At 31.1% G+C, this 25400-nt stretch overlaps 2 protein-coding genes and 1 long non-coding RNA gene across 4 annotated transcripts; 1 reads left to right on the top strand and 2 right to left on the bottom strand.

Moving 5' to 3' along the window:
- Positions 1 to 3273: 3273 nt before the first annotated feature.
- On the top strand, positions 3274 to 4088 carry LOC124418650. Its single transcript, XR_006940124.1, has 3 exons — positions 3274 to 3361; positions 3435 to 3498; positions 3960 to 4088. It is a non-coding gene; the product is annotated as an uncharacterized LOC124418650 (long non-coding RNA).
- Positions 4089 to 8509: 4421 nt separating this feature from the next.
- Positions 8510 to 12393, bottom strand: LOC111689696. Of its 2 annotated transcripts, none has more exons than XM_046946815.1 (2): positions 12235 to 12393; positions 8510 to 9969 (listed from the first exon to the last, which is right to left on the bottom strand). In XM_046946815.1, the coding sequence occupies exons 1-2, from the start codon at positions 12377 to 12379 to the stop codon at positions 8588 to 8590; spliced, it is 1527 nt and encodes a 508-aa protein (XP_046802771.1). In that variant the 5' UTR covers positions 12380 to 12393; the 3' UTR covers positions 8510 to 8587. The 2 variants fall into 2 exon arrangements, with proteins under 2 accessions (XP_046802771.1, XP_046802772.1); XM_046946816.1 differs by lacking the exon at positions 12235 to 12393 and adding an exon at positions 10398 to 10567.
- A 91-nt stretch (positions 12394 to 12484) lies between these two features.
- LOC111689694 lies at positions 12485 to 14791 on the bottom strand. The gene is made up of 2 exons (XM_023452165.2): positions 14721 to 14791; positions 12485 to 13972 (listed from the first exon to the last, which is right to left on the bottom strand). The coding sequence occupies exon 2, from the start codon at positions 13929 to 13931 to the stop codon at positions 12591 to 12593; it is 1341 nt and encodes a 446-aa protein (XP_023307933.2). The 5' UTR covers positions 13932 to 13972; positions 14721 to 14791; the 3' UTR covers positions 12485 to 12590.
- Positions 14792 to 25400: the final 10609 nt, after the last annotated feature.

Here is a 25400-nt window from a genome sequence, read left to right on the forward strand (position 1 = left end):
ATTTTCTTAGTACAAGTATAAATAAAAAAATTTTTTAATAAAAATTTGATGACATTTTGTCGAAATAATTTTTGTATCTTATCGTTATTCTATGTTGAGATAAGAAATTTATTAAGCGGCTGCTTAGTGTTTGAACAATTCAATAATTGTTTCCATAAAATTTTATTGTTTTGGTTAAAATAATTTTGTATAAAAATAGTGGAAAAGTTTTACGACTATTATGTGTTTAATCAAATTAACGGTTAATATAAGAAACTGTGGACTAAATATGGTGTAACTTGCTTTTTTTATTAAGCCAATTCCAAAAAAGTTTAAGAGTACTAAAACAGAACTAGAACTAGAACAGAACTAGAACAGAACTAGAAAAGACCTAGAAATGAACTAAAACAGAACTAGAACAGAACTAGAACAGAACTAGAACAAAACTAGAACAGAACAAGTATGAATGTATAGTCGGGCGTAGCCGACCATATGATACCCTACACCAGTCAGTATGTATGTTAAAAATGGGGATTATTTAAAAAATAAAGCATTTGGTTTGTTTTTTTTAACTTTATTTCGGAATATTTTTACTTTTTTTTGCAAAATATGACCCTATCCTTAAAAATGTTGGTAGGGGGAGTTAAGTCTTCTTCAATATTATTTATGTAGAATTTAAAGTGTTATTAGTATTTGTAAGTGAATTTTGACCTTTAAGTCATTTTCTGAAGGGGAGTTTGTATAGGGGATAGGGTCAAATGAAGCCCGATCACTACAAAAATCGGTAGTGTCACTTAAAGTTCCATAAAACTAAGTTTTGTCGACTTTTGTTAACATAATAGATCATTTAAATTCATTATAAGCCAAAAGGCCCTATTTGGGGGGTACGGTTGTATGGGGGCTAGTCGAAATAATGGACCGATTTAAATCATTTTCAATAGGCTTCGTCCTTGGACCAAAAGAAACGTGTGTGCCAAATTTCATCCAATTATCTTGAAAATTGCGACCTGTACCTTGCGCAGAAGGTTTACATGGACAGCCAGCCAGACGGACGGACGGACGGACATAGCTTAATAGAATCAGAAAATGATTCTAAGCCGATTGGTATACTTTAAGGTGGGTATAGGACGAATATTTTTGTATGTTACAAACATCAGCACAAACCCAATATACCCTCCCCACTAAAGTGGTGTATACCCTACACCTACAACATAACTACTCTACACCTACAATATAACTTCTACAACATAACTAGAACAGAACTAGAACAGAACTAGAACAGAACTAGAACAGAACTAGAACAGAACTAGAACAGAACTAGAACAGAACTAGAACAGAACTAGAACAGAACTAGAACAGAACTAGAACAGAACTAGAACAGAACTAGAACAGAACTAGAACAGAACTAGAACAGAACTAGAACAGAACTAGAACAGAACTAGAACAGAACTAGAACAGAACTAGAACAGAACCAGAACATAACTAGAACAGAACAGTTCTAGTTCTGTTCAAAAGCGTTTTTTGGACCAGAGGAGGCTCACGTTCCAAATTTAATCAAATTGTCTAAAAAATTGTGATCTGGAGAGTACGCACAAGGTTTGCTTGGATGAACATAACTTAGTCGACTCAGACAGTGATTCTGAGCCCATTGCTATTCTTGCAGGTGGTTGTGGAAGCAATATATAAAGTACTCGTGTGTTTTTGATTATTTATGTAATTAAATTAAATATTTATAATGTTGCTTTTTTCTAAAATATACAACAAATTTTAATGACTCAAAGTCCAAAATGACGTATTATATGATGACTGACTGATATTATTTCAATTTGATATAGATAATGAATGTTTAGTAGTAACTATTCTTAAATGAAAAGTAATTGTGAATAAATGTAAATAACGTTTGCACAGTAATGAAATAGCTATATGGAAAATATACTAGCAGAAGCGCAAAGCTGAATTAAAGGATCGAGTACAACAAAACACACCAGTGAGACTTTTTCGGAATATAAAGCCCGACAACTTACACTATTAAGTACTAAAGTGATATAGTGATCAGCAGACGTATAGTCAAATATATTAACTCTTATAAATAATATAAGATTTCTGCAGTTAAACAAAAAATCCTTCTCATGTCTTAGCATTTTCAAAGCTATCATCTTGCGTTAGTTCTACTTTGTATAATAATAATTTAATAATTTTCACTTTATAACAAATTCATTGTTTAATACGCGCATATATCATCGCTTTTTTTCCTGTTATTTATATAACACTTTCTCTCTTATATATTTTATCATATTCATTACTTTTTTATTCAAATTATCTTATACTTTCCTTTTGCGTTAGTTATCAAAATATAATTCAACCATAAATCATATTTTGTTCTGTTTTACACGATAATAGTATTATAAGGGTGGTACTTCTTACTTGTGGCAATGATGTTAGTACAACTGAAAAAAAAAACTAAAATAGCACAGAACTAGAAGAGAAATAGAACATAACTTGAACAATACTAGAACAGAAATAGAACATTAAAGAACAGATCTAGAACAGAACTGGAACAAAACTAGAACATAACTAGAACTGAACCAGATCAGAATTCCAACAAATTGGGTTATAACCAGAACAGAAAATTTTCACTGTTTTTATTAACGACAAATATTATTACAAATATTAAGTATACGCCTTATTTAGAGAGTCACTTTAAGAATATTATTTTATCACGTAAGAAATCAAAAAGAACTAGAACAGAACTAGAACAGAATTAGAACAGACCTAGAGCAGAACTAGAACAGAACTAGAACATAATTGGGTTATAAACAGAAAAGAAAATTTTCACTGCTTTTATCTACGACATCTGTACTTATGCGTTATAACGGTATATATTGATTTTACAAATATTAAGTATACGCCTTATTTAGGGAGTCACTTTAAGAATATTATTTTATCACGTAAGAAATCGAAAAGAACTAGAACAGAAATAGAACAGAAATAGAACAGAATTTGAATAGAATAAAACAGAACTAGAACAGAACTAGAACAGAACTAGAACAGAACTAGAACAGAACTAGAACAGAACTAGAACAGAACTAGAACAGAACTAGAACAGAACTAGAACATAGTTTTATATTTAGTTTAACATTTTATACATGTTGTTTAAAAATAACCGTCAAAAAAATTTTTTTTCAGTACAGTTAAAAGTTACCGTAAATTGTGTTGTATATTGATATGTTTCTGTTTTGAAAAATTAAATGTTTCTAATGCCAAAATAAAATATTTTTCTAAATCAAATTATTTTATTTGACAAATTAAATTTTCTTCAAAAACCTTTTAAAGGAAAACTTGCACATGTATAGCATGCGCATATTCTGCATTGGATTAAACGGTAAGTTTTTGCTTTGCAAATTATCATGAATAGTTTTGTTAAACAAATTGTAGTTATCTTTACTTTACTCTAGATACATACATATGGATTTCTGATCATCATTGATTTCGAATCAAGACTGAGCTTTGAAATAAAAGGTAAGCGTTTTTAATTATCTTAATCCCAATTCTGCATTTACTTTATTTATGTATGAATGTATGTGCATCGTGTCCCTTTAAAGATTATTTAAGTACATGAATCCTTTGGTTATTCCAAAATACGGTGCGCGTGTCATAATGTCCAATTTCATAATGTCCATTAATGTTATAACATCCAAAACTACTCCCTGTAAACATATTAAGAGTATATGATCCGTTTAGTAGCCCTATATAATGAGACATGGACCATGTTAATTTGTTTGAAAACAATATGGTCCATTTCTTGCATTACATAGGACCATGTACTCCCATAATATTAGCAAGTTAGTAGTTTTGGCATTAGTCTGACGTAAAGAATTGGCTTGAGTAGTCCTCAGTGAGAACTACATGAACTTATTCCATTACAACTTAACTTAATCTATAATATATATTTAGTAATACACTTCTTCTTAAAAATACAGGTACAACATAGTGAAAGTCCTGCAAAACCGTAAAGAGTACGAAAAAGACATCCATCTCAATATTTATCAGCAAGATTCCGTCTATGCATGAAGAAAACATTCATTCCGGTATTTAAGATTCCGTTTAGGCATGAGGTTCGACATCAAATAAGGGATCGTGTAATATATTTAAGTATAAAAAAATAATATTTCGCAAAAATTGTAATAAAAGATTATAAAATAAATTCAAACCTAAAATTAATATTTTACTTTACATTGAATGAAAAAACAGTAGATTTTAATGATTTGGTAGGTAAAATTTTGTCAGTAAAATTAACTGAAAAAATCAGTAGTTTTTAATAATTTTGTAGGTAAAAATTTGTTAGTAAAAATAACTGAAAAAACATTTATTTTACACATTTTGTAGTTTGTTTTTTGTTAGTTTAAATAAAGGAAAAAACATTTGTTTCTACATAATTTGTCAGTTATAAAAACAACATTCAAAAATAATTGAAAGTGAAAAGTTTGTAGTCCGTTTTTAAATGAAATTTCATTTGTTTTAAATTACTTTATAGTTGTATTTACCTACATAATATTTTGAGTGTACCAATATTTACAACTTCGTTTTATCAATTTTAACTTCAACCTACAAAAATTAATTGTCAAAAATTTTTTTCCGTTTATTAAAAATAAAAAAATTCGGATTGTTTAATACGGTAAAACATTTTATGAGTGTGTAAAAAAATGTGTTATAAGTCCTATTATCCTGATGTTTTCGCGAAAAAAGTTTTGAAGTATTGTGTGAGAGGTAAGTTCTCTCAAGAATTTACACATAACACGTCTGTGAAGAGAAAGTAATGTTATTGTTGTAAAACAATGTCATATTTCAACCTTTTATTATTCTTTGTTTGTAACATACAAAAATATTCGTCCTATACCCTCCTTAAAGTATAATAATCGGCTTAGAATCGTTTCCTGAGTCGATTAAGCTATATCCGTCCGTCTGGCTGTCTGTCCATGTAAACCTTATGCGCAATGTCCCCTTTGAGCCCTTCCGAAGTTAAAAAAGATATTGACATACATACCATTTTGAACATACTGGCTGGTGTGGGTATCATATAGTCGGCTATGCCTGACTATACATTCATACTTGTTTTAATTTGAACAAATTTTATCGTTCAAAGAAAAAAGAGATAATCTATATGAAATTGTTGTATAAATACGAGTTTCAATGCGAATTTGTACATATCTGAATAATTTTTGGGTATAATGTCTAAAACTGTTGCTTTGAAATCTACACACATTCTGCATTAGGTTATTATGTACAGTAGGATGGCACAAATCATTGTTGTTCATTGATGTTTGCGTAAATAATAGACGAGCTTGATATCTAGAATAAATGGTTACTTTTTGAAATATTTTTGTGATTTTTTTCGCTTTTTTCAAAATTTATACGTACACCCTGTCTGTCTGTCTGTCTGTCTGTCTGTCTGTCTGTCTGTCTGTCTGTCTGTCTGTCTGTCTGTCTGTCTGTCTGACTGTCTGACTGTCTGTCTTTCTATCTGTCTGTCTGTCTGTTTGTCGGTCTGTTTGTCTGTCTGTTTATCTTATTTTCAGCATATCTTTAAGAATTTTATTTTAAGTCTTCTCGATGTTATAAATAATAAGCAGAAACCTTTTCATATTATTAAGGAGGTTTTACTTATACCTTAAAATAAACAAAGCTTTCAACATTAATTTAAAATTTCCAGCAAAAAATTATAGTTTTATTTATCAGTTTTTATACGTAAAGCATCAGCTGCAATTGCAATTTTTCTAAGTAGATTCAGACATTAAAAAACAAACTCTTTCATTTTTCTAAGGTGACAAAAAATAAAATGTTATTTTAAAAAAAAACAAAAAATCCTTTTTTCCCATGAAATAAACTCAAGACTGCATCTTAGAATAAAATGTTAAAAAAAGTGTTTTTAAGTGTTTTGTTGAAACCAACACCTGCTGCAAGTTCAGTAAATACATACTCATTCGTTATGTTTCTTTACTGTGCAGCAATGATGGGATTTTTTTTTTCTTAAAGCAGTGGCTGCAGTATTTTGCTCTTGATATCTGGATATTTATACATTTTAAACTTGTGAAACAAATAGAGTTGTTAGTTGAATGTTGGAATGGAAAAAACAGGATGAATGAATATATAAATAAATAAAAAAAACCTAAAACTGTAGACAAAACTATTTTGTTGAAATAAATATTACTTTGTAAATAAATGCTGATATATAAGCAGAACTATTTATGCAGATGCGAAACTATAAAAAATTGCTTTTAAATGGAAAAAAATGGATCTAGATATAAATTGCTTTCTTTTTGGTATATTTTTACAAAATATACATTTCATCATATAGGATATGGAAAATTTGTAGATTTAAATAAAAAAAGGAAGAAAAGGATTTGATAGTGTGTGGATGCATACATTACTTATAACCCTACAAACATTTGGATAATGAAATTGTGGCAGAACTTTACAGTTTTACAAATCTCATCAGGAAGACAGAAAGAAGATGGTATTTATCATAATTTTAGTAGTTTCAAAATTAAAAAAACAAAGTTAAATCAAAAGCATCAAGATATGGCAAGATTATTTTTACCAACCTATGAAAAATTCATATCATCTTTCTACTTCTACTTTATTCTTATAAAAAATCTCTCTCTTTTTCACTTAAATCACTTACTTTATTATCATATTATTTATGATTTCAACTCCTTAAATCATCTTCGTCATCGTTATAATAATCATTATCTTCATCATCATCCGCCACCACCGCTAAAGTGAAATGAATTTATCTTTTCCTTTTGAGTTTGTGGTAAAAAAATTGTCTGTGGCTTTCGCACAATGGTCTTAAAAGAAGACTATAATATCTTTTTTTATGTTTTATTTTCATGAGCCATAAAAGTCATAAATCATTTCTTTTAGTCTGTTTTGTCTTTATGTTGTTCTAAATCTAGATTTGAACGTTTTATGATGATTGCATATGAATATTTAATGAAGATTGTAATAATCGAATGGAAAGAAATGAATAAACCCTAAATGAAAACTTAGGCAAGAAATAAAAGTAAAATGATTTTTTTATGGTAAAGAAAAAGAGTTACAAGATTGCTAGAAAAGCAAGGGTGTAGTAAAAGGGTATAGTAGCCTTATAAGAACTGGAACAGAACTATAAGAGAACTCGAATTGAACTAGAACAAAACTAGAACAGAACTAGAACAGAACTAGAACAGAACTAGAACAGAACTAGAACAGAACTAGAACAGAACTAGATCAGAACTAGAACAGAACTAGAACAGAACTAGAACAGAACTAGAACAGAACTAGAACAGAACTAGAACAGAACTAGAACAGAACTAGAACAGAACTAGAACAGAACTAGAACAGAAATAGAATAAAACTAAACCAGAACTAAAACATAACTAGAAAAAAAACAAGTAAAAAGTTATAGCCGGCGAGGCCGACCATATAATACCCTAAACCTGTATATGAATAAAATGTGATTTAGTTTTCATCATAAAGCATTAAGTTTACTGTTTAATAAAACTGTAGATATTTAAGTAAAATTTTGATGGGGGCTTTTTAGAGGGGCTAGGGTCAAATGAGGCCCTATAATTATAAAGTTTATCAGGGTCATCAAGACTAGTATAGAACTTGGTTTTGCAGCTTTTTATCGAGATACGAGTATATTAAACATAATTATGAACTTAAAAGCTCTATTTGGCGGGTTCAGTTCTATGGGGTCTAGGGGAAATAATGGCCTATTTTCAATAGGCTTCGTCTTCAGTACCATAAAGATCATATGCCAAATTTCATTGAATTATCTTGAAAATTGCGACCTGTAGTTTGATTACAAGGTTTACAAGCTCCATTCGGGGGTTCAGTTGTATGGGGGCTAGGTGAAATAATGGACCGATGTTAATCATTTTCAATAGGCTTCGTCTACGGTATAATAGAAGATCATGTGCCAAATTTTATTGAATTATCTTCAAAATTGCGACCTGTAGTTTGATTACAAGGTTTACATGCTCCATTCGAGGGTTCAGATGTATGGGGGCTAGGTGAAATAATGCACCGATCTTAACTATTTTTAATAGAGTTCGTCCCTGGGACAATAGAAGATCATGTACCAAATTTCATTCAATTATTTTCAAAATTGCGGCATGTAGTTTGATTACAAAGTTTACATGGACGGACAGACGGACGAACATAGATAAATCGACTCAGAAAATGATTCTGAGCCGATTGGTATACTTTAAGGTGGGTGTAGGACCAATACTATTGTGCGTTACAAACATCAGCCCAAACCCAATATACCCTCCCCCACTAAAGTGGTACAAAACCACTAAATAAGTACAAAATATATCAATTCTGTTTTAAGTTGGTTTCATTATACCCTAATGAAACCAACTTAAAACAGAATTGATATATTTTGTACTTATTAGTATGAAAACTTAAAGCAGTAGAAATATTTTTATGCTTAAAATAATTCCGTTAAAAGAAAAGTTTTATGACAAAAAAGATGTTCCAAAAACAAATAACACTTTTAATTAAATTAATTTTCCTAAACCTTTAAAAACAGTTTTCTTAACATATCGACAGCCTTATCATTTTAATCATCCTCAAAAAAGTTCAGTTCCTCTAAGACCTGCGTTGAGCGCTCTATTATTTCATCTTTAAATCGCCACAAACTTAAGTCCACAACAGGATCATTTAGAGTCTCTTTAATATCGGGTTCACGATAATGTTGCAATTGTGCAACATCGGCATCAAATGAATAACTACCACACACATCCGACGCCCAGTGAAATGGGAAATGATTATGAGTGCCTATGACACGATCAGTACTATGTAAACATTTTGTAGCCCAGTCGGGTCTAATGTGTTCCTTTACCCGTTCCACATGCTGCAACATATAAAAATATTCAGGAATATCATTGGTGTAACGCGGCTTTTGGGGATAGCGGGGGAAATAAATGCAGCGAAAACAAAAACTGGCAAATTTTTTACAATTTTCCTCAGTGACGTTTTCACCAAATTCCATTAAATCATGCCAATTGGTGATATTACCCAAAGGCATAAGTACCTCATCTGTATCTTGTACAGCTACATATTTATAACGATACATATTGCGATACAAACAATCATTGTAAGGTATCACTTCATGTAGAATATAGGACCAACCATTCTTTTTAATTTCTAAATGACGATAGTCGTGCAAGTTGCTTACAGCAGTCGATAAACTCATGGGCCTATATTCAAGAAATCCTGTATCTTCATAATATTTCAAAACTTTTGTAGTATTTGGATGTACTTGCAACTGATACATTAGTATTTTTTCTGCACCCAAAGAACGCATAGTTTCGACGTATTCCACTATGCGGTGTGAGATATCTACATGGGGATAATCTAAGCCTTTGACGCATACAGCAAACTCTTTCCTTTTTTCGTTTGGAAACAATGGTTGATAGGTAACTCTCACGTTATTGGTGGCCTTGTCACAGGGTTCAGCCACTAATGATACAGAACGTGGTATCCAATTCTTATGTTCCTCTGGTAGAGGACAATTTATAAAATGGGCATAATTATAAACGGGACTATTACCCCACTCGTAGTACCAGAGCTTAGTCATTTCTTTCATAGGTATCACAAACGGTTGGCTTTGTTCATCATACCACAGATGACAGTAGGTCATCGGATAATCTTCGGGTTTCTGTCCTAAAAAGTTAATCATTGCAAGTACGCGAACAACTGGTTTCTTTTGTACCACACTGGGTCTATTATCTAAATAGGCACCAAATATATAATAAGAAATATTGCGATTATTAAACTCTTGCCAATAGTCATTGTGAATTTTGACATCGTACAATCTCGGATACCAAGCACATGAACTGTTGAAATTACGACTTGTATGTTTGGGATTATTCAAATTTTCAATCGGTAAATACGGTATATCCTGGATGATATTTTCCACAAATGTGTCTTCGTCGGGAGCTGTAAATGAAAAAAAAAAAAACAAAATTATCAGAAATAGAACAGAACTAGAACAGAACTAGAACTAGAACAGAACAGAACTAGAACAGAACTAGAACAGAACTAGAACAGAACTAGGACAGAACTAGAACAGAACTAGAACAAAACTAGAACAGAACTAGAACAGAACTAGAACAGAACTAGAACAGAACTAGAACAGAACTAGAACAGAACTAGAACAGAACTAGAACAGAACTAGAACAGAACTAGAACAGAACTAGAACAGAACTAGAACAGAACTAGAACAGAACTAGAATAGAACTAGAACAGAACTAGAGCAGAACTAGAACGGAACGAGAAAAAATTAACTGAACTGAACTAAACTATTGCTCATTTAATAATATTGAAATGTTGTTTGTTTGTCAAAAATTATCACATTATTACATTACCTTTACTTTTATCCAACTTTAATTTTCGTTCATTTTTTTCAAAAAATTTTATAATTTTATGGTTAGAACTTGCATACAGAAAAAATAAAATAAATAGAACAATTGAAAGAAATATGATTTTGAATTTCTCAACACTATTTTGCATTTTATATGCTGTAAACTGATGTACACTGTTCGACTAAGATGACTAGTGTAGATGAAAAAAATTGGGAACAATCCAATTCTTTGAAAATTACTTTTTTATCAATAAATTTTGGAAACAATTTTTAATGGCTTGTTGTTTTTATCGATTATAATTGTTTATTACACTTAGGCCTCACGCAGACGTATTGTGACGTAATAATTGATGCGCATATTTATCGAAGTTAGATTCATACTCATATTTGTATGTAAATAGTTTCATTTAGTTTTCATTGATTCATTTAAATTTTGTCAATAATTTATCGAAAAATCATTTTAATATCTTATTTATAATACCTTTTAATTGCCGTTAACAGGGTTTTGTGTTTTATTTTGATTTGTACAACTTGTACTACAACCATGCCCAACATGTTAAACAAAATGTGTTTTTAAAATCTTGATAACAGTTCCCCACATATCGATCGATAAATTATTTTGTTCTTATCAGAGCATTTTTAATTTTTTCGATTTCTAATGCTTTGAATATTTTGTATAATATTGCAGCTAGAAACATAAAACACACATCACACTAATATAAGATGAAATTTACAGATACTTTTCTTGGTTCTTCTTATAATTTGCTATCAAACATACATGATCCTGACGCAATGAATATTAATAGAAGTTATTTTGTTTGTACTTTTGTTTATTTATACGTTCTTTTTTGGCCCAAAAACGATACCTATTAAAGATGGTTAAAATCGGTATGTAGAGCCCGGATTATACAAAAACATTACAATGAGGACTTTTTGGTACTTTTTCGTTATGCAAAAGACACTCTTTACTATATAAGATTTGTCACACTGTTTGTTCTGTTCTAATTCTGTTCCAGTTCTGTTCTAGTTCTGTTTTAGTTCTGTTCTAGTTCTGTTCTAGTTCTGTTCTAGTTCTGTTCTAGTTCTGTTCTAGTTCTGTTCTAGTTCTGTTCTAGTTCTGTTCTAGTTCTGTTCTAGTTCTGTTCTAGTTCTGTTCTAGTTCTGTTCTAGTTCTGTTCTAGTTCTGTTCTAGTTCTGTTCTAGTCCTGTTCTAGTTCTGTTCTAGTTCAGTTCTAGTTCAGTTCTAGTTCTATTCTAGTTCTGTTCTAGTTTTGTTTTAGTTCTATTCTAGTTTTGTTCTAATTCTGTTCTAGTTCTGTTCTAGTTCTGTTCTAGTTCTGTTCTAGTTCTGTTCTAGTTCTGTTCTAGTTCTGTTCTAGTTCTGTTCTAGTTCTGTTCTAGTTCTGTTCTAGTTCTGTTCTAGTTCTGTTCTAGTTCTGTTCTAGTTCTGTTCTAGTTCTGTTCTAGTTCTGTTCTAGTTCTGTTCTAGTTCTGTTCTAGTTCTGTTCTAGTTCTGTTCTAGTTCTGTTCTAGTTCTGTTCTAGTTCTGTTCTAGTTCTGTTCTAGTTCTGTTCTAGTTTGATTTCAGCCTTACTGCTGTTTGTTTTGTTTTAGTTTATTTCCGATTATCAGATTGCCATCGTATTTTATTTTAACTTCACTGAGTTTATTTATATTCGGTGTTTTGTTTACTTGTTTACACAGCTTAACTTTTTTAATATTAAATAATATATAATAATAAATAAGTGTAATCTGTTTTTTCTTACATTTCTTTTGTTTTATTTCAATAAAATTTACATACTAAGTATTATTTTTTTAAGTGTCTCAAGTGTTCAACAAACCTTTCCTTTTATCCAATTTTAGTGAACGTTGAGTGGTCTTTTTTAGGGTAACAATGCTTAAATTAGTTGTATAAACGAAAAGCAAAATTGAAATAACAACTAAAGCAAAAATAATTTTTAAATATTTAACACTTCTATTCCACATGACAAATACCGCAAACTAACACGAGCTCCCAAATAAATATGACTGAATTTCATGTTGTTAGAATAAAACAACGACACCGATTTGAAGTTTAATTTGTGTTTTTATTTTATCAATAAATAGTAGAAACATCTTTATCTATTTCTGTCGTTGTTTAATCTAAAACTAAAATAAGAGATACACATAATCATATGTGTTGTGTATTTTTTGGCATTTACTCATAATCGAAAAATTCCAGCTCTTCAAAAACTTTCATTGAGCGATCTATGATTTCATCTTTAAATCGCCATACACTCAAATCCACCACCAGATCTTCAACTGGCTTTTTATCGCGTGGCACACGATAATGTTGCAATTGGGCTACATTGGCATCAAAGGAATAACTCGAACACACATTTTTCGCTCTATGCATGGAGAAGTGATTGTGAGTGGCTATAACACGATCAGTACTGTGCAAACATTTCGTAGACCAATCGGGTCTTATATGCTTCGTAACACGTTCCACATGTTGGAGAAAATAAAAATACTCGGGTATGTCGCTGGTATACCGTGGTTTCTCCGGTAAGCAGATAAAGGTTATACAACGAAAACAATAACTTGCAAACTTGTTGCAACTTTTCGTAGTCATCGATTCGCCAATGTTCATTAAATCGTGCCAATTGGTAATGTTTCCCATAGGCATGAGTATCTCATCTGTATCTTGTACAGCTACATATTTATAACGATACATATTGCGATACAAACAGTCATTGTAAGGTATAACTTCATGTAGAACATAGGACCAACCATTTTTGCTCATTTCCAAATGACGATAGTCGTGCAAGTTGCTTACAGCAGTCGATAAACTCATGGGTCTGTATTCGAGAAATCCTGTATCTTCATAATATTTTAAAACTTTTGTAGTATTTGGATGTACTTGCAACTGATACATTAGTATCTTTTCTGCACCTAAAGAACGCATAGTTTCGACGTATTCCACTATGCGGTGTGAGATATCTACATGGGGATAATCTAAGCCTTTGACACAGACAGCGAATTCTTTTCTGCTCTCGTCAGAATACAAAGGCTGATAGGTGACTCTAACATTATTGGTGGCCTTATCACAGGGTTTGGCCACTAGCGATACAGAACGTGGTATCCACTCTTTATGCTCTTCTGGCACGGGGCATGATATGAAATGGGCATAGTGCATGCCGGCACTATGACTCCATTCGTAGTACCAGATTTTGTGCATTTCCTTCATAGGAACCACAAACGGTTGGTGCTGCTCATCATACCAAAGCTGACAATAACTCATCGGATACTCTTGGTATGTTTTTGCTATAAAATCAATCATTGTCAGTACACGCACCACAGGAGAATTTTCCACCACTGTGGGTCTATTGTCCAAATAAGCTCCGAATATATAATATGAAATGTTACCATTTTTATACTCTTGCCAATAATTGTTGTGTATCTTAACATCGCGCAATGAAGGATACCAAGCACACGAATTGTTGAGATTTCGACTTTTATACTTTGGGTTGTTAAGATCCTCAATCGGTAAATATGGCATCTGCTGGGCAATATTGTTCACCAAAAATTCTTCATTTGGAGCTGATATTGAGAAAGAGATCAACAGTTTATTAAAAATCATATAATTTGAATAAACTAGAACAGAACTAGAACAGAGCTAGAACCAAACTAGAACAGAACTAGAACAGAACTAAAACAGAACTAGAACAGAACTAGATCAGAACAGAACTAGAACAGAACTAGAACAGAACTAGAACAGAACTAGAACAGAACTAGAACAGAACTAGAACAGAACTAGAACAGAACTAGAACAGAACTAGAACAGAACTAGAACAGAACTAGAACAGAACTAGAACAGAACTAGAACAGAACTAGAACAGAACTAGAACAGAACTAGAACAGAACAGAACTAGAACAGAACTAGAACGGAACTAGAACAGAACTAGAATAGAACTAGAATAGAACTAGAATAGAACTAGATCAGAACTAGAACAGAACTAGAACAGAACTAGAATAGAACTAGAACAGAACTAGAATAGAACTAGAATAAAACTAGAACAAAACTAGAACAGAACTAGATCAGAACTAGAACAGAACTGGAACAGAACTAGAACAGAACTAGAAGAGAACTAGAACAGAACTAAAACAGAACTAGAAAAGAACCAGAACAAAACTAGAACAGAACTACAACAGAATTAAAACAGAACTGAAACAGAACTAGAACGGAACTAAAACAGATCTAAATAAACAATTCCTAGACAGATTTGCCATGATCTGAGTTTCTTTAATTAAGTTATAATTTTTATTAGATAACCACTTGTATGTTTACCTGCACTTTTATCCAGTTTCAGTTTTCTTTCAGTATTTTTTAGGAATTTAATATCATTAGAATTAGTATTAATATACAGAAACAACAAAATAAATGTGATGATCAAAAGAAAAACGATTTTGAAATATTCTAGACTAATACGCATCGTTATTGCCAAACACTTATATGTGAACAAAATTTTATCAAACAAACTGGTTAATTGGAAAACTTTGCCTTTTTATTATTATACTCATTACATGCGATTGCTAACAACTCTCGTTTACACCCAGGCCTATTTTGGAAGATAATATTAAGCAATGCATCTTATGCAGTTCATAAATCAAGAAAATATTTCAACATTTTGAACAAAATTTAAAAATTTTTTTTTTGATATTATAAATATTTTTATTAAAAATAACTCCAATATGTTCATTAGCCGTCATTAAAAGTTTTTGGTAACAATAACTTTATCACGTCTAGCGTTCACATGAGCAGATTGTATGTTAACAAGAATGTTCAAATTGATAAAAGTACAAAATATATTTAATTAGTTTTGAAGACGTTTTGTACCCGACATCGATGTTGTCATTACGTTTGTAACACATGAAAATGTTAAATTTATATCTAAAAAAGTAAATAAGTTCTGTTCTAGCAATATCTTACCTTAACATACACATGAACAAGTTTACAAGTTCAGACTTCTAAAATATTTAGGAAGTTCGACCAAAATTGACCCAATTAATATCGATAAGTTATAGTGAAATTTGTTATTACATTGTGACGTACATACTTATTATTATGAATCTAATAATAATTTTCAATTTGTCATTTTTGATGTTATTTTACTTCTTCATCAATGTTAATAGAAGCTAAATGCAAGTTTAGCATTACATGTATAACACACAAGAGTGCCCCAACTGAAACCCAACAAATTATATATATTGATAACGACCGAGTCAAATTCTAAGTTGATTTGTTTCCGTATGCCTGTCTCTATATATATCTGCTTAAAACACGATCACGTTAAAACTAATCTAAATCAACCAGATTCATTCATTTTCATTGTTGTCCTAAGCAGTTTAGTATTGAAAATCAAAAAACAAAAAAAATCTGTTCACAACGTCATATAAGCTTTTAGGTGAAGGGTATTTAAGATTCGTCATAGCCAGATGTAACACACTAGCATTTTAGTATATCCATAAATATGATTAAAAAATAAAAGTATGATATTCGATGGGTGGAATTCATATGGTTAATGTTGTATTCTATTGTATGTAATGATAAAACTTCGTTGTTGTTGTTGTTATCGAACTTTCGTTATCAAACTTGTCAGAGTTATATCTGGCTTGGGGCCCAACCTTTCATTAATAACAGTTAGAAAGGTAGTTAGTAAGTTAGTTAGTTTGTTAGTGAGTTATTTAGTTAGTTAGTTAGTTAGTTAGTTAGTTAGTTAGTTAGTTAGTTTGTTGGTTAGTTGGTTAGTTAGTTTATTACTTAGTTGGTTAGTTAGTTTATTAGTTAATTAGTTAGTTTGTTAGTTTGTTAGTTAGTTAGTTAGTTAGTAAGTTAGTTGGTTAGTTAGTTAGTTAGTTAGTTAGTTAGTTAGTTAGTAAGTTAGTTAGTTAGTTAGTTAGTTTGTTAGTTAGTTAGTTAGTTAGTTAGTTTGTTTGTTTGTTAGTTAGTTAGTTAGTTAGTTAGTTAGTTAGTTAGTTAGTTAGTTAGTTAGTTAGTTAGTTAGTTAGTTAGTTAGTTTGTTAGTTAGTTAGTTAGTTAGTTAGTTAGTTAGTTAGTTAGTTAGTTAGTTAGTTAGTTAGTTAGTTAGTTAGTTAGTTAGTTAGTTAGTTAGTTAGTTAGTTAGTTAGTTAGTTAGTTAGTTAGTTAGTTAGTTAGTTAGTTAGTTAGTTAGTTAGTTAGTTAGATAGATAGTTAGATAGTTAGTTCTATTTTTATACCCTTCACCTTCGTGAGAAGGGTATATATAAGTTTACCATTCCGTTTGTAATTTCTATAATATAATTTTCCGACCCCATAAAGTATATATATTCTCGATCCTTATAGATAACGGAGTCGATTAAGCCATGTTCGTCTGTCCGTCTGACTGACTGTCGATAGTTTTAACGTGAGCACCTGCCGTGTCGGCCTTATCTCACGGTGGTCTTTTTCATCCACAGGATAGACTTGAGAACGGTCTACCATCGCCCCTTTGTCTTCAATGAAGACTCAGGTGGCAATTTTTGCACATTGGCTATGACCGGTACCATGCGCAAGTACTTTGCTGGAGTACTCGAGCTATCTAATCTCTTGCCAAAGTAGTCACGTTGTAAGACAACCACACTACTATGGCTCTGTTGATTTGGCAACAGCACCTAGAGACGTAACCGGTGGACCGAAGCACGATCCATCAATAAGCCGTAGACATCGTCCTTACTCACAGTGACATGCTGTGGTAAGTCTGATATGAACAGAGTATACTCTGAACATATCTGGACAAGGAAGGAAAATTAATTGGTATCACCTGTATATGATACCATTCATCCATCATCATTCAACCCAGCACACATCTCATTAATCCGACACATTCATAGAGAAAAACATACGACACACTCATTTAGGTATACGGGTGGATGAGTCCCGCATACCTCTACATTCATTCCGTATCATATACAACTGACCCCAAACCATTTCCAACGCTTAGTCCCACAGTCACTCCTCTGTGGGGTATCTGTTGATTTTCGGCAACAGCACCGAACTCTTATCCAGAAATATTGACTATTATCATGCATCAGTCTTTTAACCGCCACTTATACTCTTCCCGCGAATTTGGGCTCAACCAACAGCCACTACATGGATCCCGAAGGAACCTCAACCAACTGACCAGCCAGGACATAGTCGTGCGGGCAACTGGCCACCCGTAGTACCAGATTATGCGGTGCTCTGGTCAGACCTCTGGCAATCTATGCAAGGACTAAGCCAAGCGGTAGACTAAGACAACCAATTTTTCAGTCCCGGTCAGACTGGAGGTATTGGGCCCTCTTTATACCCCGGGATTGCAATAACACCAAGGCGGAGGTCTCGCCAAGGTAACATGCCCCCTGGGGGATGTCTGTCTGACTGTTGAAATCAGTTTTTAGAGGTCCTTAGTTATCGGCGAGATCCGAATCTTCAATTATTCAGTTAGACATGCTTTAGAGAAGATCGCTATTTAAGATCAGCAAAATCGGTCTATAATATATGAGCAAAAATCCGAGACAACATCTGAAAATTTCATAAAAAAGACACATTTTTTTCATGCTTTGTTAAAAAAGCAACAACAACACTGTGAATTGGATAAAGATGTACATGTGCGTGTGAAGGTGTATTTGGTTTTATTCAGCTGTCTATTTTTTTTTGTATGTTTGGATGCTATTCTGTTCTCACGAAGGTAAGTGGGTATAACAAGGGCAAGGAGATAAAGCAGTAATATGTTGGTAATACAGCTCATATTTGTTTGAGAGTGGTAATACAGTGTGACGGTGGTATTACAGTACAACGTTTAATATTTCTTTCTGCTACAGTTTATATTTGTTTGTGTGTATGTTATGTGTGACATGTGTGCAGAGATACAAAATAAATAAAAACTGTTTTTTTTAACATACTTGGTGAAGGGTATATAAGATTCGGCACAGCCGAATATAGAAATATTACTTGTTTTCAATTTACCTTTTCTTTTATCTAATTTTAAATTTTTAACAATACTTCTCCTTGGGTTTACAATATTTAAATTAGTTCCATATAGGAAAATCACAATTAAACTGATGGCAAAAATACAAATATGTTTTAAATATTTAACACTACCCATGACCAATATTGAAGACTACCGCACGGAACAATATAAAGATTACTGTATTACAGGTTTTAAGAATATTACCATTTCACCCAAATGAAATTCAATTGATATCTGCTTATCTTTTTATATTGAGTGAATATATAGAAAATTTTAACTAATCTAAAAATATGAAATTTTGCATTTTATCAATTGAGGTCTGTAGGAACGATGACTGTAATAATTTTTAATATAACCGCTATGTGTAATTTCCAGTCAAATCCGATCTGAATGTAAAATGTTATTTTTAAATAAAGAATAGTTTGTATGAGAACAGAACAAGTATGAGTTCGCTGGATGTAATACACTCTTCACAATAATGTGTTACAAAAGTTTCAATACAAACGCCAAGAAATTTAACAAAACAACACACATTCAGACAGAAAGGCAAATAGATGGATAGATGGACGGACATAGGTATATTGACTCCGATATCTTAAACAGAACTAGAACAGAACTAGAACAGAACTAGAACAGAACTAGAACAGAACTAGAACAGAACTAGAACAGAACTAGAACAGAACTAGAACAGAACTAGAACAGAACTAGAACAGAACTAGAACAGAACTAGAACAGAACTAGAACAGAACTAGAACAGAACTAGAACAGAACTAGAACAGAACTAGAACAGAACTAGAACAGAACTAGAACAGAACTAGAACAGAACTAGAACAGAACTAGAACAGAACTAGAACAGAACTAGAACAGAACTAAAACAGAACTAGAACAGAACCAGAATAGAACTAGAACAGAACTAGAACAGAACTAAAACAGAACTAAAACAGAACTAGAACAGAACTAGAACAGAACCAGAATAGAACTAGAACAGAACTAGAACAGAACGAATTATAAAACGATTATTTAGTAATTATTTGTTTATGAATAATATCTAAAATATTTGTTTGTTTCAAATAGTTAGATATTTACACAGCTGAAATATTTAATATAATAGTTTGAAATTAAAGCACTGATACTTAGTCGTACAGCTAGGTTTCCTATATTAAAAACAATCAAAGACTCTCCATGAATTGTATATTAAAATTAAATATTGGAACAATTCAAATATTAAGATTTAAACTTAAGTTAAAAGAAAATACAAGTAAGAAATTTTAGTCGGTCGTGGTTGATCATCTAATACCCTACACCTGTTACGAAAATAAAGTGTGATTTCGTTTTCATAATAAAGCATTAAGTTTTTGCTTGCCTCAGATATACTTAAGCCATTTATTGTTTGAAGGGGATTTTGTATAGGGGCTAGGGGGAAATGAAGACCTATAATTAGAGAGTTCATGAGGATAATGAAGTCTAGTTTAGAACTTATAGTATAGTTATAGTATTTTCAATAGGCTTCGTCTTTGGGACAATCATGCACTAAATTTTATTGAATTATCTTCAAAATTGTGGACTATTGTTTGACTGCAGCTACAGATAGACAGACAGACAGACAGACAGACACACAGACAGACAGACAGACAGACAGACGGACAGACAGACAGACATACATACATACATACATACATACATACATACATACATACATACATACATACATACATACATACATACATACATACATACATACAGACAGACAGACAGACAGACAGACAGACAGACAGACATACAGATAGACAGACAGACTGACAGACGGACGGACATAGCTAAATCGACTCAGATTATTATACTGAGCCGATTCAATTGCCGAATCTATTCTGAGCCGATTGGTATACTTGGGTATAGGACCAATATTATTGTACGTTACAAACATCACCATAAACCCAACATACCCTCCCCACTAAAGTAGTGTAGGGTATAAAAATAAACTTGAAATGACATAGTTGAGAAGAAAATTTTTCGACTGTTTATTATAATTATGTTAATATTAAGCAAACATCGGATCAAGTTATTTATTCTGAACAAATTTTATGTCTGTTAACTACTATTTAATTTATAAGTTTTTGTTTAAATACCAAAATAAAAACTCTACAAAAACGTTTTAAACAATTTTGCTCTTCCCCAACTTTCCTTTCTGCTGTTATTTGGCCTCTTGTCCTGCAGCTATAAACTAATTGCCATGTTTGTTTCTAAAAGTGTAATAATTTTTTGTTGTTATTTGTCTGTCTGTCTGTATATTTGCTATATAGTTGTTGTTACTTTTGCACTTAATATTTAAGTTTTTACTTGATTGTTGCAGTTGCTATTACATACAACATGCTTTGTGTAAGCAAAAAGCAAAATATACACAGTAGCAGTAACTACAACAGCAACAATAACAACTAAAACAAACTTTTCTATTATGACTCTAAACAAGAACGAAAACAACAACAACAATTATAACATTGCAAAGTTTTTTATATAAAATAAATATACAACTTTTTTGTTACAAAATAAATAAATAAGGAAGCTTTAACAATATTTTAGTTATAACTTTATGTAAAACTTGGATTACAATAAGAGTTGTGATTATAAACAGAAGAAAATCGAGACTATAGTTTAGTCCATTGTTGGAACTAAAGTCTGTTTAATTGTCGAAACTAAAGTGTGTTTTAAAGTTGAAACTTTATTAAGAAAGTAGAGACTTTAGTCTGGTCCAAAGTTGTGGCTATTGACTGATCTACAGTCGGGATTTTGTTTTGATTCAAAGTCGAGTTTACAGTCTAGTCTAAAATTAAAAGACTGGTTCATTGCCGAGATTTTAGTTAGGTCCACTGATGTGACTATTGTCTGATCTTCAGTCATAGTTGAGAATCTAGTCTGTTCTATCTATTGTCGAGACTTTAGTCGTAGTTCGACAGTTGTTCTTTGACTGTTTCTTTGTCGAGACTTTAGTTAGGTCCACAGATGTGACTATTGTCTGATCTTCAGTTATAGCTGAGAATCTAGTCTGTTCTATCTATTGTCGAGACTTAAGTCGTAGTTCGACAGTTGTGGCTATTGTCGGAATTACAGTCATGATTTTGTTTTGATTCAGAGTCGAGATTACAGTCTAGTCTAAAACTAAAAGACTGGTTCATTATCGAAACTGTAGTTAGGTCCACAGATGTGACTATTGTCTGATCTTCAGTCGGGACTATGTTTTGATCCATAGTTAAGAATCTAGTCTGTTCTAGAGACTTTAGTTTGTTGTATTGCCAAGACTATAGTATAGTCTATATTCGAGACTATAGTCAATTCTTTATTTAGTCAAGTAGTAAGCTCAATCTATATCTAACACTATGGTGCAGTCTTTAGTTTAGCATATAGTCAACTATACATCAATTTAGTCTAGTCCACACTTTCTTTAGTCTTAAATAGAACCAACTCTTTAGTCGAAAGTCGAGATTTCAGTCTAGTCTTAAACCGAGACTATAGTCTAGTCTAAAGTCTAGATAGTCTAGTCTAAAGTCTAGATAGTCTAGTCTAAAGTCTAGACTACAGTGTATTCTAGAGTTGGAACTATAATCGGGTCTACAATCAAGCATATAGTCTAGTCTACAGTATAGTCTAGAGTGTAGCCTTTACTACAATCAAGTCTATCTTCTGGTCTAATTCAAAACTTTCGTCTGGTCTAAAGCTATAAACGGATTGATATTCTAGACTAAAGTCCCGTCTTTAGTCTGAAATACAGTCTAGTCTTTAGTCTAGAAAAGGGTCTTGACTTTATTTAAGTCTTTAGTCGAGATTACATATTTTCTAAAGTCGAGACTTTAGTATAGTCTTAAGTCTAGTCTGAAGTGGAGACTATAGTCTAGTATAAAATCAAGACTACAGTATAGTCTAAAGTTTAGCCTATAATCTGGTCTAAAGCTATAATGGGGACGATAGTTTAGCCTGTAGCCTAGTTTATAGTTCTCTAGACTTCAGTCAAGTTCATATACTGTATAAAGTCGAGATTTTAGTTTAATCTTAACTCAAGACTTTAATCTAATCTAAAGTCTAGGCTACAGTCTAGTCTAAAGTCGAGAATATGATCGGGGTAATAATCTAGCATATAGTCTAGTTATAATCTAGCGTTTAGCCTTTCTATAGTCTGCTCTACAATCAAGACAATCGTATGGTCTAAATCAGGACTATAGTCTGGTCTGAATGAATTCTTAGCTATAGTCGAGAATATAGTGGTTTCTTTATGCTACACTATATCGGCTATGCCTGGTCTATAGCAGTCTAGACTATATCTCCCCATATCTGACTCCTGTTTCTACTTAAAAAAAACTTATTTTAAATGTATTTTTTTTTCAGTTTTACTCCACAATCTAGCAATTTTAACGAAGTTGCACATTCATATATAAGCAACCACATTACACAAATAAACATTTTTAACTTAATTGCTATTTTTTACATAACTTGACACTTTTAAAAATGGGTTATACTCGCAAAGATATAAGGACTAACACACACATACACTCACAACGTTCTATCTCCATCTATATGTTAGCAACATGACTAAAAATCTTTTCAGTAAACATATTTAACTCAAAAGTATGCTATAATTTATGTTTAATTAAAACAGCCTACAGTTATGCTACACGAGATAGAAGAATCATATTTATAATTAGTTTGTTTTTAAAATTTAATTTCATTTAAAATTTCTTTATACATTATAACACTTTTCATGTCATTTATTTCCATTATTTAGCCTTTAGCTAATTTTTTCATTATTTCTAATTTACTTGAATATTTGCCTAAATACATTTCTCAGCTTAATTCAAATTCTTTTGTCCGAAATTAATTACCATGTTCAACACGTATTTAGACCAAATACTAACTTTATATCGTTTTCATGCATTTGTTCTGTACAAAGTTATACTACAATGAAATGATACTTAAATAAATAAATTAACTCTGTAACTAATTTAACATTATAATTAATAAAGTTTTAGTTTTTTCTTGTTTACTACCAAATATTTGTCTTTATACATATATACATATATGTAGTATAGATGTATTGCAGTTTGTACTTATACATATGAATTTGATAAATTTAAAGTATTTCTAGGTGTTTGTTATGGTAATAAGGGAGCAACACCATTTACATTCGAAGCCTGTAACCTAGTCTAGTCTATAGTCTAGTCTATAGTCTAGTCTATAGTCTAGTCTATAGTCTAGTCTATAGTCTAGTCTATAGTCTATTCTATAGTCTAGTCTATAGTCTAGTCTATAGTCTAGTCTATAGTCTAGTCTATAGTCTAGTCTATAGTCTATTCTATAGTCTAGTCTATAGTCTAGTCTATAGTCTATTCTATAGTCTAGTCTATGGTCTAGTCTATTGTCTAGTCTATAGTGTAATCTATAGTCTAGTCTTTAGTCTAGTCTATGGTCTAGGACAGACTATCAACTCTTTTTCTATTGTTCAGGCCATAGTCTCTATTTTGGACTGTATTTTAAACACTTTAAGAAAACTTTAAATTGTCAACATTGTTCCAAAGAAAACATGCTCCACTCTAAAGTTTTTATTTTTTCTCTTTTTTTTCCTCTTACTCGTTATTCCTCTAACACGCATACAAACGTATATATTTGTTTTATGAGTGTATCGTGGAGCAGACCATGTATGCATGCTCTTTATATAAAGAAAGAAAAATAAAAACAAAAAATATAAATATATATCTTGTTTTTGTGTTTTTTTTTTTCTTCTTATTACTTTTCTGGTCTTTAATATTTTTTTTTTTTTAATTTTTTGTGTTTTTTTTTTGTAATTTACCAAACATGTGCATTCACCTGTAATTATAAAAGTTAGTTTTTGGTAATGTGTATAGTTGTTGTTGTTGTTCTTGTTGTGAAGCAAAGTAAAAAATAAAAATTTATTTTTAATTTGTTTTCTTTTTTTTATTTTATTGTTTTTGATTTAGAAAAAGCACCCAACAACTAACAACTGTAACTTCAATAACAACAACAATGCCACACTTATGTTATACATGTTTTTTCAATTAAATGTTATTTGTTGTATTTTTGTGTTTTTTAATATGTTTGTTTTTTTTCTTTTTTGTTTTGATTTTTTTTTTTTTTTTTGATTTGAAAAACAAGTTTGTTGCCTAAGTCTTTTGTTTTGTTTTAACGTTTTGTTAATAAAAAGCAAAAATTTTGGTTTAATCTTACAAAATAGCAAAAAACTATTTTAATGAAATAAAAAATTGCGTGTATCAACTTCAAAGTAATTATGCCAACAATACTATTTGTAGCATTTAAAAAAAAACACTCACAAATTTGCTAATGTTTTTTTAATAACATTTCAAACACCATAAATATATTGCTGTTTTTTTGTTTTCAATTTATAAGATTTCAATTTCTTTTTTATAAAAATGTTTTCAAGAATTTCAAAGTGTTTTTTTAAAACATTTTGTAGGAAGTAATTACTGTTATTAACGCTTAAAAGTTTTGTTTAATGACGTCTATAACCGTCAAGGTCTGTGAGATTTTTAAAACAAAATGTTTAAAATAGATGTATGTTTTTTTGAATCATGTGTGATGTGATGTAATTGTTTTTAATAATCTGCAAATGAATGGCCACTTGCGGAAGATTTAAGGCTTTTTTGTTGCGTCCAAGTAAAAAACAATAAAATCAACAATTATCCAACAATTAACACAATTTAAAGACAATAGAAGTGTTAAGTGTTTAGATCAAAAAAATTAAGTGTTTTTACGTTAATTTTTTCCACAAAAGTTTTATTAATAAAAAATGCTCAAACAAATTTTAAAAATACCAATCTCCACTTTATCCACTTTTTGCAATAAATATTATGTTAATATAAAAAATTTAGTTTGAAACATAGATAGATGGATATAAAGATAGGTAGATAGATAGATAGATAGATAGATAGATAGATAGATAGATAGATAGATAGATAGATAGATAGATAGATAGATAG

This window comes from Lucilia cuprina, chromosome 3 (genome assembly GCF_022045245.1).
Source record: "Lucilia cuprina isolate Lc7/37 chromosome 3, ASM2204524v1, whole genome shotgun sequence".
Taxonomy (NCBI): Eukaryota; Metazoa; Arthropoda; class Insecta; order Diptera; family Calliphoridae; genus Lucilia; species Lucilia cuprina.

Bases quoted from the DNA above. Each gene is read 5' to 3' on its own strand.
- LOC111689696 (XM_046946815.1), bottom strand. From the start codon at position 12,379: ATGTGGAATAGAAGTGTTAAATATTTAAAAATTATTTTTGCTTTAGTT. The intron at 9,970-12,234 runs GTTTGTTGAACA...TTTCATTTACAG, and splicing joins AAAATTGGATAAAAGGAAAG to CTCCCGACGAAGACACATTT.
- LOC111689694 (XM_023452165.2), bottom strand. From the start codon at position 13,931: ATGCCATATTTACCGATTGAGGATCTTAACAACCCAAAGTATAAAAGT.